At 42.9% G+C, this 18,355-nt stretch overlaps 1 protein-coding gene and 1 long non-coding RNA gene across 2 annotated transcripts in view; both read left to right on the forward strand.

Annotated features, from left to right (window-relative positions):
* Positions 1 to 6,171, forward strand: part of LOC310778021 — a 7,143-nt gene extending 972 nt beyond the window's left edge. The window contains exons 2-5 of the long non-coding RNA XR_014552757.1: positions 838 to 947; positions 5,158 to 5,213; positions 5,903 to 5,946; positions 6,144 to 6,171. This is a non-coding gene — a long non-coding RNA (uncharacterized lncRNA). The remainder of the gene's footprint in view (positions 1 to 837; positions 948 to 5,157; positions 5,214 to 5,902; positions 5,947 to 6,143) is intronic.
* Positions 6,172 to 8,180: 2,009 nt separating this feature from the next.
* On the forward strand, positions 8,181 to 16,805 carry LOC310782633 (uncharacterized protein). The gene is made up of 7 exons (XM_083643321.1): positions 8,181 to 8,274; positions 8,375 to 8,488; positions 12,887 to 12,996; positions 14,262 to 14,329; positions 14,427 to 16,084; positions 16,219 to 16,539; positions 16,672 to 16,805. Exons 4-6 carry the CDS (start codon positions 14,313 to 14,315, stop codon positions 16,275 to 16,277), a joined length of 1,734 nt encoding a protein of 577 aa, XP_083499447.1. The 5' UTR covers positions 8,181 to 8,274; positions 8,375 to 8,488; positions 12,887 to 12,996; positions 14,262 to 14,312; the 3' UTR covers positions 16,278 to 16,539; positions 16,672 to 16,805.
* The last annotated feature ends 1,550 nt before the right edge of the window (positions 16,806 to 18,355 follow it).

An 18,355-nucleotide genomic window follows, 5' to 3' on the forward strand; every position in this document is an offset into this window, starting at 1 on the left:
CAGTCAGCATCTAGTCGCTATAGTCCTTTCAAGTGTTTTCGGTGTGTCAGCCCTCTTATGGAAAAGCACCGAAGGGACATTTCAGGTTCCTGCTCTGGTAATCATCTACGTAGTCCAGAGGTTGTCCAGGTTGGAGGGCCTCCCCAGGGGGGCTCCAAGCAGTTTCAGGGGAGGCTCAGTGAATGGAAGTGAAACAAATATTACATAAAGGAGATGTCATAGAATAGCCTAAATGTATGTAATTTGGTTAAATTAATAGTTCAGTGATACAGTAGTTTTGGGGAATTTGACTGTTTCCCCCACTTTCCCAGAGTCAGAAACAAATAAATGCCTTCAGACAGACATTTGGTGTAGTCTGAACGGATTACTGAAGTACCGGTATGTCAAACAGCAATATCAGGCTATCTTGGCTCAATTGTTGAGTGTTTATGGGATCAAATAACATATCATGATCCCATAGGCATCCAGGAATTGAGCGAGGGGGGCTCCTTATTGCAAGTTGTTGTCCAAGCAATTGTAATGTCAGCAGAGCAGAAGCGGGCCGCTTTATTATATTAGTAAGATTGTTAGCATTTGATAGATTTTTTAAAAACCTTAAGACACCATTGTGTTAATGGTCTCTCAGAAGACCAAAAATGGTGGTCTCTCAACAAAAGACTGCTTCAAGAAACTGACCTGGTCATACACTTCATAATTACTCATGTTAAGTTGCCCCTGTTTGTTTTTAATTTGGACTTCAAGAGGTTTGATAATTTGTAGTTAAACTATGAGTTTGTTAACTTGCCAGCTATCACAAACTGTCAATTTGACCTAACTGCTCTCTCTCCTTGACTGCAGCACCACTGCCAGCAGCAAGCTGAATGTGTTAGTGACCAAACTGCACGAGTACCTGGCTCATTCTTCAGCTGAGGACAGCAATCACACACCAGCCTCTGAGGATGATCATGGTATAGCCTCTGATTAATCGGTAACACTTTACAATAGGGGAACATTAATTAAGGGTGAATTCATGCTTAGTTAATGCTTAATGAGCATTAATTAACCCTAATTAACATGGCTAGTAAAGCTTAGTAAGTATTAATTAAGCCTTAATTAGCGTTAACTAATGTGTAGTCTCGCAGTGCCAGCCGTCGCTGGAAGCTTGATGGCGTTGACGGTGGGTCTGACTACGTGAGACTAACTAATGTGTAACAATTTTCAATAAGGGTGCATTAATTAATTGCATTAATTAATTAAGGGTGCCCCCCATTGACTCCGTGTGTCTGCCACACATCCACAGGGGAGCCCACCAACAAAAGCCCCCCCTCCCCCACTGACCTTGAGTCTCACACACACACACACGCAGGCACCACACACACACACAAACACAGTCTGACACCTCACTGTCCCTCAAATCCTGCTAAATGCACTACATGCTTCTCTGTCAATACATGTAACCCCATGTGCAATACTAAAGCTCATTACTCTGCTGCTACTATTGGGCACCTTTCCACGGGATTGCCCTGTACTACACAGGGAAATCCCACACCGCATCGTCAATACACGTTCGCTAATAAAACTGCTTGTTTTTCCGGTAGGGAGACTCAAACTGTCATTATAGTGTTTGGCAACATGGAAACGACTCTATACATGAGTATTATTCTCCGGGGTTTACTGTGGGACAGAGAAAATGTGCGTATGAAGAGGCGAGGGGAGAGAGAGAGAAAGGAGCTCAGCACAGCGCTGTTGACGAGAGTAGAAATCCTCCGTGTTGAGACAGTGCAAGCTTCCCTGCTCCTCTCTCTCTCTCTCTCTCTCTCTCTCTCTCTCTCTCTCTCTCTCTCTCCTCGCCTGTTCACGCCCATTTTCTCTGTCCGGAGAATTCATGTATAGAGTCGTTTCCATGTTGCCAGACATTATTGACAGTTTGAGCCTTCCCGCCGCTGGCAAACCAAGCAGTTTTTTTAGCGAACGTGTATTGACGATGCGGTGCGGGATTGCCCTGTGTAATTGTTTGAGCACATTGCTCGAGCTGTAAACAAGGCTATCTCGGTGAGTTCTCAACCAATTTGAAAAGAATATGTCACGATGAGTCCCTTAGACACATACAGTGTGGAAAATAGGGTCCAGGTTGAAAAAAACGAAATTCTCCTTTAATTTAACCCCTGTTTGTCACAAAATCCCACGGCACACCTGGACTTGCCTCACTGCACACAAGTGTGCCGAGGAACACCATTTGGGAACCACTGCCTTAAAGTCCCTGGAAACCAGAAATATTTTTTTTATTATTTAGCATTTTGAGTTCATCACATCACAGGAACCTATGTTAATAAGCCACCAGCCAAATTTGAATGATGATGAACGTCGCAAAGTATATAAATTTAGGTTTGACAGTCATGGCAAAAGTAATGAGAATCAATTAGATTTTAGAGTGTATTTTCTCCCGCGGACTGTGTGGGCGTGTCCCGTCTGCAGCAGGTATTTTCCTCTCTCTCTCTCTCTCTCTCTCTCTCTCGGAGGAGACCTGCTCAGAGGAGAGAGAGAGAGAAGGAAAGAGAGATGGAGTGTGTGTGTGTGTGTGTTCGTGCGTTGCTCGGCGAACACACTCGCCACTGCGCTGCGAGTGCACAGCGCTACTGTGTGTGTCAGTGTGTGTGTGTGCGCATGCGTGCATGCGTGTGTGTGATTCGATTAAATCTTATGACATGATAAGATCATGCATTTTAGCACCGCGCGCTCCGCTCTCTTCAATGAGGAAATGGAAATCCAGACCTTGTAGAAAAGTGTTGATTTTTGGGGTTAGGGTTGAAAGTAATTCTCTTTTCTGAGGCACACAATTACTCACATAAGACCCTAAATTTAATAGTTAGAAGGTTTTTGTGGATTTTGGTTTCCAGGGACTTTAAGTAACACTTCATAAAAGCATAAGAGTGCTGATTAAGCATTACTTAACTGTAATTAAGCTTTAATTATTAATGCTCTTTGTGACCCTTATTGTAAAGTTGAGAACATATATCCCTTAAGTAACACTTCACTTCATAAGAGTGCTGAATGGGGCTCACCTAGTAGAGCGCGTACCACAAAGACATTGTCCTTTGCACGGCCGACCCAGGTTTGAATCCGACCCGTGGTCCTTTTCCGCATGTCATCCCCTCTCTCCACCCTCCCTGTCTGCCTACTGTCCTATCCAATAAAGGCAAAAATGCCACACACACACACACACACACACACACACACACACACACACACACACACAAACACAAACAACAGAGTGCTGAATAAGCATTACTTAACTATAATTCAGTGCTCTTTGGCTACGTTCACACAGCAAACCTTAGTGCTTGAATCTGATTTGTTGCTCACATCTGATATTTTGTGTGGCTGCTCACACAGACTTTTTAAATGTGGCCCATATCAGACTCCAGTGTGAACAGGTCACGGCCCTGAAGTGACCCACATGCGCAGAAGAACAACAATAACGTCACATGCAGCACACTGCTGTTCTACGTAAACCCGGAAGAAGACACCAGTAAACATGGTGGTAGCTGACGATGTTGTTTCATCTGTTTACGGTTTAATTTTCAAGTTATTGTGGAAGCCAGCGAATACGGGAGCAGATGATAGCGAGGAAGAGGAGAAAGAGAGCCAAAATTTTAATAATGGCTTTCTGTGGAGCAATAGCTGCTACTTCTTGCTAACACTTATACGGTCTAAAACCTCACTGACCCTCCTCTGATTAGCTCCCTCACAGCTGTCCTCCATGTTTGTAATCACAATCTACCTGCTTGGTCCTCCCTCCTCCCGCCAGTGCAGAATAGTGACGAATGTTGCTCTGGAATGACGTAAAAGTCACATTGAAGCATTAAGTCAGATATGGGCCAGATGTCTGTTCACACCGGAGTCACATTCCAAAATATCAGATTCGAATCTGATGTTTTTCCACATTTGAAAGGCTACGTTCACACAGCCATCCTTAGTGCTTGAATCTAATCTTTTCCCCCCTAAGTGACTCAGGTCAGTCTTTTTCATGACTGTGTGAACAGTACAAGTCACATTGAAAGTGACTTTTTTAAAGACGACCTAGGCTACTTTCAAATGTGGAAAAACATCAGATTCGAATCTGATGTTTTGGAATGTGACTCCAGTGTGAACAGACATCTGGCCCATATCTGACTTAATGCTTCAATGTGATTTTTACGTCATTCCAGAGCGACATTCATCACTATTCTGCGGTGGCGGGAGGAGGGAGGACCAAGCGGGCAGATTGTGATTACAAACATGGAGGACAGCTGCGAGGGAGCTCAGTGGAGGGACAGTGAGGTTTTAGACCTTATAAGGATTAGCAAGAAGTAGCAGCTATTGCTCCACAAAATGCCATCATTAAAATTTTGTCTCTCTTTCTCCTCCTCGCTATCATCTGCTCCTGTATTCACTGGCTTCCACTGCACAATAACTTGTAAATTAAACCGTAAACAACAGATGAAACAACATCGTCAGCTACCGCCATGTTTACTGCTGTCTTCTTCCGGGTTTACGTAGAACAACAGTGTGCTGCATGTGACGTTATAGTTGTTCTTCTGTGTATGCGGGTCACTTCATGTCCGTGATCTGTTCACACTGGAGTCTGATATGGGCCACTTTTAAAAAGTCTGTGTGAACAGCCACACAAAAAAATCAGATGTGAGCAACAAGTCAGATTCAAGCACTAAAGATGGCTGTGTGAACGGAGCCTAAGTGACCCTTATTGTAAAGTTGAGAACATGTAACCGTTAAGTAACACTTCATAAACGCATAAAAGTGCTGAATATGCATTACTTAACTGTAATGAACCTTTTATTAATGCTCTTGGTGACCCTTATTGTAAAGTTGAAAACTAGCCCTGTTAATGAAGGGGTTAATTAATGCTTATTAAGCATTAACCAACCCTTAATTAATGCACCCATATTGAAAGGTGCTACACATTAGTTAACATTAATTAAGGGTTAATTAATGCTTACTAACATGTTAATGCTTATTAAGCATTAATTAACCCTTAATTAATGTGCCCTTATTGTAAAGTGTTACCGATTAGGTAAGCTAATCATGAGCGATGGGGGAAATTCTCATTATTTGCATTACATACTTTATTAGCACTTTCCTCAGCATGGGAATCTAACTTACTTGATCCTTTATCCACAGGTCTGAGGAGCAGGAACACTACTGTGCCAAATTCAACAGGCCAAATTACAACAGAGGTAATTGCAGCATGAAATGCAGCATGTGGGTCTTTCCCTCCCTAATTTCAAACTTTATTATTGGGTGTTTACATTACACCCGGTGGTTAGCTTAAGCTAGTCTTACATTACACCCGGTGGTTAGCTTAAGCTAGTCTTACATTACGCCCGGTGGTTAGTTTAAGCTAGTCTTACATTATGCCTGGTGGTTAGCTTAAGCTAGTCTTGCCATTGTCCCCTGATCTCCCATCAATCAGCCATTCCCCCCCCCCAGGAATGCAGCTCACTTATGTGTTGTTTATGGCACCATTCTTGGGAAAGTCTAGACATATAGTCTAGACATTATAGTGTGCAAAATAAATAAATAAATAAATTACTGGTGAGCTCTTTCTGTTCACAGGTGAGCTCTTTCTGTCAAAGGATTATACCCTGTTGTTCAAAGCCAATTCAATCACACATCTTGCCCATTCTAACGTTTCATCAAACAGCAACTGAGAGCCTCTCAACCACATCTGCATGCTTTATGCTTATGTGACTCACTGTCTGGAGGAGTTTAGATAAATGCAAAAGTGTGTAGTTAAAGTGGCCATTGAGTGCATCCATCTTTGTAACATTGCTGGGATTGTCACTGATTGATTGGATGATGTAAAACTAATTATTAGCAGTAATATAAGTGACCAAGTAACAAACTGTCTTGCTTTGCTTTCCAGGGAGGAATCTCCACAGATATCTCAAAATATGCTGGCTCAAGGAGGTGAGTTGGCATTTCAGTTGAGACCACACCAGCATAGATAACGCACCACAGTAAGACAAAAGTGTGACAGTGTTTCCCATGCAATGCAAATATGTTGGCGGCCTGCTTAGGTACAGTATATGTAGAGGTGTTATATCATATAACACATCTAATAATACAAATACATAATATGACACAGTGTATCTGTGCTCCTTTAGCTGCAGTGTGACTCAGGGCTGGCTCTAGCCATTTTGGTGTCCTAGGCGAAATTTGATTTGGCGCCCCCACCCCCTCTTCCTCCCTCCTTCCCTTCCAGTCCACCCCTCCCTACGAGACAGCACTTTTTGTTTTTGTCTTGGGGTAGGGGGGGTCTTTAGGGTGAGATAGCAGGTCAACATGCCACATAGAAGTGATGAACATCATCTGAAAGCTGGGAACCTGAAAACCTAATTTGAGATGCAGCTCATCAAGTTTATAGAGTCATAATTCTGTAATAAACATTGTGTTTTGGTTAGCTGTCTATTCAAATGTTGAAAGTTTAGAGTGTATTGGGCTTAGAACATTATGATGGAACTTATATGATGGTCATCTCCATGCTCATATATGTCTCATAACTTGTTGCAGCAATTTTTGGGTAGCCTGGGTAAACCCAGCCTCCACGTGACCTCTATCTATGCGGTCTCAGTCACTAGCTTTTTGTGACTGAGAGCGCATAGATAGAGGTCACGTGGAGGCTGGGTTTACCCAGGCTAATTTTTGGGGGGATTGATACCATTTGTTAGACAGATTTGGTGCAAGCTTTAACCATTTTTAATAACTCAAGAATTTATAAAAAAAAATAAGGAAAAAAGGGAGGCAAAAATCCCTCCAAAATACCACATTAAGACACATGACCTTGAGAAACACCATAGAACACCATTTTCCAGCGATTCGGTGGCGAGCACTTCTGTTCTGGAAATAGCTCAGAAACCCCCTTATTAGGGATGCACGATATATCGGCAATCATATCGGTATCGGCCGATGTTAGTCATTTTTTAACATATCGGTCATATCGGTATCGGTCAGATGTTGCAATGTTAATATCGGTTATCATTATCAGCCAAATTCTTCACATTGATATGAAATAATGCAGTAAATCTATGATTTATGGGCTTTTCCAAAGGCTTTGCAAATAAAGAAATGCATAACTTTTTCAAATTCAGTGTTAACGTGTTTTTCAGTATGTACAAAATGTGATGATCATAAAAATGTGGTTTTATACAGATCATATCGACATCGGTAAATATCGGTTATCGGCCATAATAGCAATGTTAATATCGGTTATCGGCATCGGCCAAAAATGTCATATCGGTGCATCCCTACCCCTTATTGTCAATATACCTAGGAAAGCCATACACTAAGTGATCAACTTTCAAAAAATGGTCTCACTTCAATGAAATGACTGGACTAACATCACCACACATGAATATAATTGGGCTCATCGAATCCACACGTGTCTCAGCTTTCCAATCATACCAATATATGCAATTCCATGACTGTTTAGGGACCACAGTATGTAGAAATATTAAAATAGAATAGGCGAAAATGACACATTTGTACTGAATGCAAAAAACCGTATGGTTTTTGCAAAACACTGCATGTGATTAGCATAAAGTGGCCATCTGTAAAGGTGAGACTCGTGGGTAGTGTACCATATAACCCATTCTCATTCAGATATCTTGACTTGAGCTGAGAGGTCAAGGGACCCCTTTGAAAATGGCCATGCCAGTTTTTCCCTCGCCAAAACTTAGCATAACTTTGGAGTATTATTTAGCCCCCTTCCTAACAAGCTAGCATGACATGGTACCAATGGATGCATTAGGACTTGGAGTTTCATATGACACTAGTAGCTTCACTCTAGCTTTAAAAATGAGCCCGCTAGCCTCTGAAAGATCATCCATTGCGCATCCGACCAGCACAGCGTCCATGCTGACCACAGCACCTTGAGCCAGCCCTAAACTGAACAATGCCATTAGCTTATTGAGAGAGATTGAGAGACTTTAGAGCTTGAAAGTACTTGTTACTGGGCCCACTACATTAAACTTGAATAACAACAACAACAACAACACAAGTGATACAATAAATAATGTTAACCCCACCCGTGCCGAAGTAACTTGACAATCTGTGGGAAATATTGGCTGATCATTGGGACTTCTCATTCTTTGCTATTTAACGGATATTACAGGAAACCTGCCATTGTTATAAAGCACTCTGGACTGGATGAATCTGGGGAGTCAGATGGAAGTGATGATGACTTGGATTTACAAGTCACTTCAAATGGTCACCTTGATTTAACCAGATTACCAAAAGGTAGGTCTCAGAATGTCCTCGTGCTTAGGTTATGAATTTATATTGAATGTTGCTATTGAATCTATCGTTGATTTTATTGTGGCATATTCTATGCACATAGGGACTGTATTGGTGAGGCCTGAACCAGTGGAAAACATAAGAGATGATTTCAGGGGCCCAGAGTTTCGTAGCCGGAAATCTGGTGTACTGCGAGACATTCCAAGGAGACGTGGAGGTCAGTCACTGTTGCAGGATATTCACATACATTTTTGCATTGCATCAGCTACCAACAGACCACAGAAGTGTTGTCATAATTTTGGCGCTCCTATTTATTTTTAGGTTATGTTAAAAATGAATAGGATATCTGGTTGCCGTTCACTTGTTTCATCCTTTTAAATACTGTATATGAAACCATGATTACTGGAATTGTCACAGGCATAATCTGACAACTTAATCTATTTAAAAATGAAACAAAATCGATGTGGATGTTGTGTTAAAGGTGTCATTTCTGGCAGAACGCGCAGAGCAGGTGATGTCAGCGGCAAATTCTAAAAGGCAAACCAGTTAATGCTCGGCATTTTTTTTTACTATTTTTTTCATGGTGGCTCCAAAAGCGTCCCAGACCAAATGAAGAAATCCAGATTAAATCCAAAGATCTTCAGCAAAATAGTCAGTGTTGGTGTTGAACGTAGTTGGAGGCAATCTTTTACATTTTATACCCCTATTCTTTTCTCACTAGTGTGACAATCCAGTATACATAGCAGCATTCTAGATCCCTTAGCATCCATATTAGACTGCCAGGGATGCAAATGTTTGATCCAAAAAGGGGACTTAAGTGAATGATTTCCGAGTAGTTTCAGAGTCTGCAACCTCGAGGGCAACCAACGAGGCACGGTAGAAATGAGTACTGCCAGTTCAGCGGCTTACCCTAGCGTAACCTAGCCTTGCAAGCTAAAAAAAACAACACAATTTCAGACGGAAGCCCGTCTTTATTGTCACATGAACACTACAACACATGCATGCGGCCACAACACACACTCATGCTGATGGTGGCCGGTGAAATATGTCCTCTGCATTTGACCCATCCAGGCTTGTCCTTTCCTCCAGGGGGCAGGCCAGGAGCAGTGGTCGCTTTTTCTTTCCAGCGCCCGGGGACCATCATTGGACCAACTTCAGATGTTGTCGTCACTGGTCGGATGACGATCTTCTGCATGTTTTTAGTGGGGGGTTATGTACGGAGGAACCCCCCTGGGGGGTACGGGGAGAACATGCAAACTCCACACAGTAAGGCCCTTACGACGAGATAGCCCACCTGGGCAGTAGGCACTGAAGATATGGGGGGGTCACAACTCCAGCGCCCACAGCGTCCCTGGCGAGAATCGAACTCAGGACCTTCTAGCTGTGAGGCGACAGCGCTACCGACTGCGCCACCGTACCCCTAGCTAGCTAACAAGATTGCTAACTAAGGCATTAGCATGGCTATAATGTAGCTTCTCTAGTCTAGACTACAATTGGCTATTTTTTCTTAACACTAATCAGATAACCCATTATTAAGAAGAAAGTAATTCTAATTAAAGAAATGCATCTTAAAAAATATCTTAAGTGCATTCCGGAGCATGTAAAAATATTTTTTTTTGCTTTTAGTGTGTAATGTTTCATGTAGAAAAAAGAAAAGAAAAATAAACTAGAAATACCGCATTGCGGTTGTATGCCTCCACCAACAAGTCAGCAGTCTACATCCATGTCTGTCCAGACTCATACATACACAAATACCTTGATGCTCACATTGCAGTGTGGCCATTCAGCCTTATGGCACTTTAGGCAATGTTTGGGAGTGTCTCAACAACACACCTAATCGTTTCACCTAATCCATCCATCTTCAACCACTTATCCAGGATCAGGTCGCGGAGGTAGCAGTTCCAGCAGGGGACCCCAAACATTAGCCAGCTCTGACTGGGCGATCCCGAGGCATTCCCAGGCCAGCGTGGAGATATAGGGCTCTATTCTCCCCCTGGCCTAAAAATTTGCCTTTATGGCTGGGCCCAGCGCTATTAGTGGGCGTGGTCACACGCATTCCCTCATTTTTCCTTGACGCTAAACGCCAGAATGCGCGGCGCTAACCATTTAACCATGCCTTTTTAAGCATAGAATTATTCACAAGTGTTGGATTGGTAATCTCCAGTAAACCAATCACATTCTTCCTTTCCAAGGATCCAAGCTCCGATCCATGATGGAGCGACTCCAGTCCGGTCAGAAAAGCCCTAAAGCCCCCACGACCAAAGCACTCTGAGCTCCCCCCCTCCCTCTCTGCCAACTTTCATCCCCGTCTGTCTCGATATGCTCCTCAAACAAATCACATGGCAGTTTAAATACAGCAAGCATGTAAATACAATACACTATATAGCAAGAACAAAGTGAGAATAATGTTGCCTTTTCTTCTCCCCCTCTGCACGGCAGACAGGTAGGATAATGCATTTTTTTCATCGGTTATTGTGCCTGCCTACATATAAATTAGTGGCCTTTCCCCCAAAATAGTGATGGTTCTGTCATTCTGTGGTGTAGCCTACATTTCAGATCTGATGCTTGCAGTGCGCTATAGGGGCAGAAATTGACGCGCAAGAGAGAGGGAGAGAGGGAGTGAGGGGGGAGAGAGAGTGAGATAGCGGCAGAGAGAGTGATTGAATAACGCTGTGGGTCCCCGGGCGCACTGAATAAGGCCTGGTTTTGAAAAGCGTTAACCGCAACATTAACGCCCATTGGGAAGATCGCTTTAGCCTGGTATTTAAGGCCGAAACGCCCATTCTGGCCTATTCTGGCACTGCGCCACGCCTCTTCAGAGTAAAGTGCATTTCATGGCGTAAAAACATGACGGTATCCTCCCGAGTCAGCGGTAGGCAGGTGTAAAGCGTGTTTTTTTTTAGTTTAAGGCCAGTTTAGCGCCTAAGGCCAGGGGGAGAATAGAGCCCATAATCTCTCCAATATGGAAAATGGTCCTACCCAAAAACCACCCACAACCACTCCCCCTACCCACACCTCGAACGCCGACTCTCTATGCCCTTCCTATCCCTAGTTACGGCCTCCAGGCTATTGCCGGCGGAGGCATAAAAAAAAGAATTTGTCTGCAAGTATTTTGGATGCACGTGTGAAGCAAATAATCTTTGGTCATGGCGTGTCAGGTCATGGTAATGTTTCTCATGATTTCACAAAAAACTCTGGAACAGCTGGAAAAGTTGAACATATTATTTTATAGTCTCTCCCCAGACTCAAATATTATGTTGAATCGCTGTGCTCCGCACACTACATAATGAGTCTGTGCCACTTTGCAGCCCCCGCTGCAGGTCGTAGCACCAATGAGAGAGTGGTTCATTTTCAAAAGTCAACAGCTGCGTCAGGTGGGCACGTCCTGATCGCTAAAGTTGTTAGGCTACTGATTGGTGCCCCCTGGATTTCGGGAAACCAATTAGTACCCAGAATTCCAAAACCAGTTTGGAACTACAATAGAAGTGTCCCAGACCCAGAGAGAGATCTGCAGCAGAAGTAATATCAGCATAAGAACTCTCATGGGTCTGGCGTTGCGACTAATTATTTTATAACGCCTCCCTGGCATTGGCAAGTTATAGCCTAAAGTAGGCCTATTGATGGACTGTGTGCAACATCAATGTTTTGGTGTGTGGGATGTAACTTTTGTCTTAGTATCTTGCCAGAAAAATGTCATCTATTATAAAAGGGAGCATGTGGGCAATGTTCTCTGTTTCAATTATGTCCTGGAAGTGATGTCATAGGCATTGTGACATCATCAGTGATGTCATAAGAGCAATTGTTATGTCATCAGTGATGCAAAGTTGTGACATCATCAGTTTGTGAGCATGTGAGCCTGCACAGCGGGTGACCTGTAGAGCGGGCAAGTGAGCCCACACAGCGGTCGAGCTGCGTATGCGAGCTGCATGGCTAGCTTGGCGAGCTCCAGGGCGGGCGAGCCTAGGTATTGAGCGCACATAGCGCACAAGATGCCTAGTCTTTTAAATTGACAATGTCAAATAGCATAATGTAAACATGCTGTGCTTGTTGGGTTCAAGAGTCTAACTGGGGTCGTCAAAAGGGCCTTTCTGTGTGGAGTTTGCATGTTCTCCCCGTGCCTCCTGGGGGTTTCCTTCAAATAGGAACCCCCTTCACCAAAACATGCAATATCCCGGTTGCTAATGTGGTTCCTCCTCTGGTCGTTAAGGGCGCCTGTTCAGAGGGAGGGGAACTGGTTGGAATAGCGTGAATCTCCCACGTGCTATGTCCTACCAGTGAAGCTTCCCCTGTCAGGTGAAAATAAGCGGCTGGCTAACTGCCCATGTCTCGGAGGAAGCATGGAGCCAGTTTCGGCTCTCCCCAGATCGATAGAGGGTTTTGTTGTGCTTCCAGTCATTTTCACTTTTCATATCACCTTGATACGATGAATAGCAGAGCAGTCTGCCCACAGGGGAGTTATGGATTGGTGGCTTCATGTAGAAATTGAATGAGACAGTCTCTAACCAATATGCTACCCATCAAGACTTGTTTGTAATCATTTTGGCTAATGTGTGTGTGTGTGTGTGTGTGTGTGTGTGTGTGTGTGTGTGTGTGTGTGTGTGTGTTTGTTTTATAGGAGTTGAGCACCTGGAAATTGTCACTTGCACAGCATGTGGCCGACAAGTTAACCACTTCCAGAGAGATTCCTTCTGTCGGCATCCAGCTCTCAAAGTACTCATTTGCAAGGTGAGCCTGTTGATCGCATGTCAGACACAGAGATCTTCCATTCTCTTAATCTAGGTTGACCTGTATCACTGCATTGCTGTTAAATTGGGCTACTTATTGATTAATTGGCAATTTAAGAACTCACAATGTTTTTTTAATCTATGACTTATCAATATTTGTAAACATGTAGAACTATCAAAGTCAGAAGACCCAGAAATCAGAACGGAATGTATGATGTCATCAAGATGTAAAATCTGGAGTCAAGATGACTTGGTGAAGATGGTAAAAGCGATGGGGAACACCCATGGGAAATTTTGGGGTTTCTCACTACATTGGAGGTGTTGGCCCCCAGGGCAGACACCTCCTCCTGCAGGTTCTGCAGGTGGGAACCTCATATTTCCGTCGTTTCTTATTTTTGAATTTGAACCCAGAATATTTCCACACATCTGATTTTACTTTTTTAGCTGGAGGAGCCAAGCCCGCTTCAGCCATGTTGCCGACGATTGACTGGACGCGTGCCCATTGAGGCAAATCACAATTCAAAATAAAACAGGAAATAAATAGGACTGTGACTTGTTAGTGAGCTAAGTTAGACAGCTTTTTTAAGTCACTCGTGACTCGGGACAATATTCATTCTCATGTGACGATATTCACGATTGTACGATTAATGGAAATTCACTACGATACAATTATCTTGAGTGTTTATTGTCATGATAGACAATAATATATTTTATTGTCCTACCCTACATGTACATCCATTGGATATGTGTTTAATCCAGGTGCTTACACTGATTATGACCTTAATACAGTTAAGATAAGTGTGAAGCATGCATTACACATACACCTCACACTGCCTTTTTAACTATCTACTTGTCCGTCTACTTACTCATTTTGGTTGCTCTTGTTTTGTTCATTTTTTTTTTTTTTTACTATTGCTTGCCCTTTTCTTATTTATTGTTTTCTTGTTTATTTTCTCTTGTTTGTTTATATTGTATGCTTTGTACGGATTATTATTAATATTGGTTTCATTTATCAGGTAGAGACCCAGAATAAGCCCATGTAACGTTTCCTGTCTCTACCTGCACATGCTTTTGTTGATTTCCTTTTCTCTGCAAAAAAAAGGCATTTATATGATAATTATTATGGTTTGAGTATTGCCTTAAGTCTTAAGTCTTAAGATCACATTATTAGTGTGTGTAAATGTAGTCATGGTGATTTCAGCCGTGTAGCTGAACTATTTGGCCATACTCAGGAATTCTCTAATTGCATCTGTATTCTTTTATCAGTCTTGCTTCAAGTATTACTCAAATGATGACATAAGTAAGGATTGCGATGGAATGGACGAACAGTGCAGGTATGATGGTTGCATTTGTTATCTTAACTGAAATCTAAGAATTGGCTTCAGCTTGTGGTTTTTGTTAAGTTTTTATTTTTGTGTTTTCCTCATACAGATGGTGTGCTGAAGGAGGCAACCTGATCTGTTGTGACTACTGTAGTAATGCCTTCTGTAAGAAGTGTATTTTAAGAAATCTGGGAAGGAAGGAGCTGTCGGGTATCTTGGAGAGCAAATGGTACTGCTATGTCTGTAGCCCAGAGCCCCTTTTGGACCTAGTGGTGGCCTGTGACAATGTGGAACGTCTGTGGGATCAGCATCGCAAGAAGAGCCGAGTAGAACCAGACAAATCTTTTGGCAGCTTGCCAGGCCTGCCTCAAAACATTCCTTTAGATAAGTGGGATCACAGTGGTATGGATGGGAGTGTGGTGTTCAACTATAACACACTGCAGATTCCAAAGGCTCTAGCCAAAAAGGCCAAGCATTTAATAGACTCGACAAACACCTTAAACAGAACATTTGTCAATTTCATTCAAAGTGTAACGAAGGACAAACAAACAACTGGTGTACGACTTCTGTATCTGAAGTCTTTTCTGTCGGTACTGAAAGGCTTGCGGAAATCTCATACGGACCTCGAGGAGAGCCTTAAGGAGGAGTTCAGTGATTTGGACTTGTTGGACTGCTGGGAACATTTTCTTGACTCTGATAGTATTAGTGAACATGAAATAGATACAGAGCTGGATATCTCTGATGAAACATGCTTGAGTGACTTGCAAAGGTTAGCTGCTGAACATTTGGAAGATGATGATTCTGACTCAAATGTAAAGTCTTCTTTCTCCCATGGAAGAGATGTCAGTGAGTGTCCTGGAGAGGACAAGGGGTCATCTTCACGTAGATCCAGGGGGAGGCCCAGAAAAATGGCCCTGAAGTCTTCTGAATGTTTGGTCAACATGAAACAACTGGTGGTGAAACTTACGCGTGTGCCTGTGGAACACAGACAACCCTCTAATGCCCCAGAGACAGAGGTAAACATGCCCATGAGGGAGGAGAAGTTGGAGGGGAAAGTGGAGGATGGAGAAGGAGAGACAAAGATTGAAGTTGGTGGTGCGTTGAAGGAATCCATGCACCAAGATGAGCATGACAATAGACGGTCTCCTCGAGTGAAGACCACACCTTTGCGTCGACCAAGTGAGGTCAAGGCCAAGCCTGCCCTTTCAACAGTAGACAGTGACAGTGACTCGGATCCCAAGGACAGTACCACAGTACCAGCCAATAGGGCTGAAGATCGAGGGCTTAGCAGAACAAGAGAGGACTCTGACGAGCGAGCAGCTATGTCACAAAGCTCTGATGAGGCTCAGAGTGATGAGGAAGATAAGGCGTCAACTCACAAGACCATAAAACACCTCTTTTGGCCCACTAAGAACACTCCTCTCTCACCAGAAAGGATGCTCCGCAAACGCAAGGTGCTGGACTGTTCCTCTGAATCTGACCGTAGTGAAAGAAGAGTCAAGGCTCGAAGAGAAAGTGGCACAGATTCCTCTAGTGATGACCAAGACTCGCATAATGAAATGCAGCACAAGGCCCACATTGTCAACAGAGAGGATGAAGGTGCAGCTAGGAAGCCCGAATTGCAGCAGCAAGCAATGGACTCGTCATCCTCATCAAGTGAAGAAGAACTTGATGATGACTCTGGGAGTGACGGGGATGTTCAGAAGATGAAGCCGATCATTGAAGATGCGTCTCTACTGTCGGCAGCAACGTTCCATCAGTCATCTGGTGAGCCTCTCTTCAACTGTCTCCATGAATATAATTCAACCTTTTTTGAAGACAAAATTGTATCAGTGTTCTGAAATTCTAAACAACTTGCTGACTTTTTCCTTCTATTTTTGTTTGTTCTTTGTATTTTGTAGGGGATGAGGAGCATCATGCATTGAAGGAATCCATACGTTATACATGTTTGCTTTCTTGATAAGAGGCTTGACTGTTTCAGCCATTCAGTGGACATAATGAAGAACTTTTTCACAGACTGGCCAACATGTAGTACATATGATGAGTGTACATAAGCAATTACTGCCATGTCAACAGAAAGGATGAAGGTGCAGCTAGGAAGCCCGAATCACAGCAGCAAGCAATGGACTCATCATCCTCATCACGTGAAGAATAATATGATGACTCTGGGAGTGACGGGGATGTTCTGAAGATGTCGGCAGCAACATTCCATCAGTCATCTGGTGAGCGCCTCTCTTCAACTGTCTACATGGATATAATTAATTAACCTTTTTTGAAGACAAAATTCTATCAGTTCTGAAATACTAAACAACTTGCTTTTCCTTTTGTTTTTGTTTGTTCTTTGTATTATGTAGGGGATGAGGAGCATGGTGCATTGAAGGAATCCATATATTATACATGTTTGCTTTCTTGATAAGAGGCTTGACTGTTTCCGCCGTTCAGTGGACATAATGAAGAACATTTTCACAAACTGGCAAACATGTAGGCTAATAATGTAATCATCTTTCATGTTGTAGGCTACAGTGTGAAAATTCATATGAGTGTACATAAATAATTACTGCCATGTAATTTAAACAGTGTTTTCCGAAGAATGATTTTTATCCTATTAAATCTATTTTCGAGTGAATGATGTGCTTCACATTGCTGCATCATCATCATCATCACCACCTCTGTACGTTACCGTTGTCATCTAAACATGGCCTAAGTCAACAATAGTTGCTGATTTTCATAGGCTGCTGTTTGACAAGAGAGCATGACACCATTCAAATAAATTAGGCGAATAATTATATTTGGTCATAGACCCAATAATTACACTTTCTCTCAACTGCATGGTCAACATCATCCCTTGTAGTAGCAGTAGTCTAAAAATCTAAAAAGTCACAATTGTCGAGGTGTTAAATCAGCAGTTATTTTTGCTTGACAGATTTAAAAAGTGGAAATGTTAAATAGTTATCACTGTTGCCTCACAACGAAAAGAACCTTGAACACAGCGGTTTGATCCTGGCTGTTTCTGTGTGGAGTTTGCATGTTCTCCCTGTGTCTGTGTGTTGGCCCTGTGATGGACTGCTGGTCAGTCCAAGGTGTTTCGCTGCAGCCCACTACATGCTGGAATAGACTCCTGTCATCTGCCTGAAAGGAATAAGCAGGTTAAGAAAGTTAATTATTGAAATTGTCAGTGCTGAGGATTGGAATAAACCGACGAGTAAAAAAGTTTGACAGCTAACACTGGCCTCCCCTATAGGCTACTATTTTAACAATTATATTAGCTGAAAAATGTGGATAAACTATTTCACAAATTTAAAAAGTACAGCGAGTAAATCAACTTTTGATGACACCCTCCACACGGTACATTATGTGTCCAGATACCAAAACCTTGCTGTCATAGCATTAATACGCTTAATAACTGTTTTGCATTCAAGGTCTTACTGTCTGTTTATTTTTATCTTTTTACTTATCTTTTGGCTACCTTGGGAGACCTTTCCTCATCGTATCATGTGGATGTCATCAATAGGATGAATTTCAATTCTGTTTCAGTTGTAATAGGCCTTCCAACACCTGGTTTCAAGAAACTGGCACCTCTGGCTCTACCTGCTGTACAATCAGTTCACCTTGCTGAGGTGCTTGTGGATTCAGATTAGAGCCCTACATTCTGGCCCGAGCCCGAGGGGGTAGGTGGGCTAGGGCCAATTTTCACATCACTAGCTAGGGCCGGGGCCGGGGCCGGCCTGCCTGTTTTTTGTTTTGTTTTGTTTTTTAACGTTTGAACTGACAAATGGTGGTGTTCAAAGTGTTTTAATGCACTTTTTTTATAGTGCTGATTTGATAGGTTTAAGCTATCTGAAATTGATCAAACACATAAGGTTTGGGGGGAGGGCCGGAAATACTGACAAACCGTAGGGCTCACATCGTGCTCGGGCCCGAACATGTAGGACCCGGGCCGGGCTAGGGCCTAGATTTGAGGCCCGTGCAGGGCTCTAATTCAGACATGATGAGAGGAAGGAAAAACTAATTCAAGTACTCAACAAACTTACTTCACGT

Source organism: Poromitra crassiceps, assembly GCF_964638095.1.
Source record: "Poromitra crassiceps genome assembly, chromosome: 1".
Classification (NCBI taxonomy): Eukaryota; Metazoa; Chordata; class Actinopteri; order Beryciformes; family Melamphaidae; genus Poromitra; species Poromitra crassiceps.

What these genes read in the sequence shown, in the direction of transcription:
- LOC310782633 (XM_083643321.1), top strand. An exon ending in AACGTTCCATCAGTCATCTG is followed by an intron (nt 16,085 to 16,218) that starts GTGAGCCTCTCT and finishes TGTATTTTGTAG; the next exon opens with GGGATGAGGAGCATCATGCA.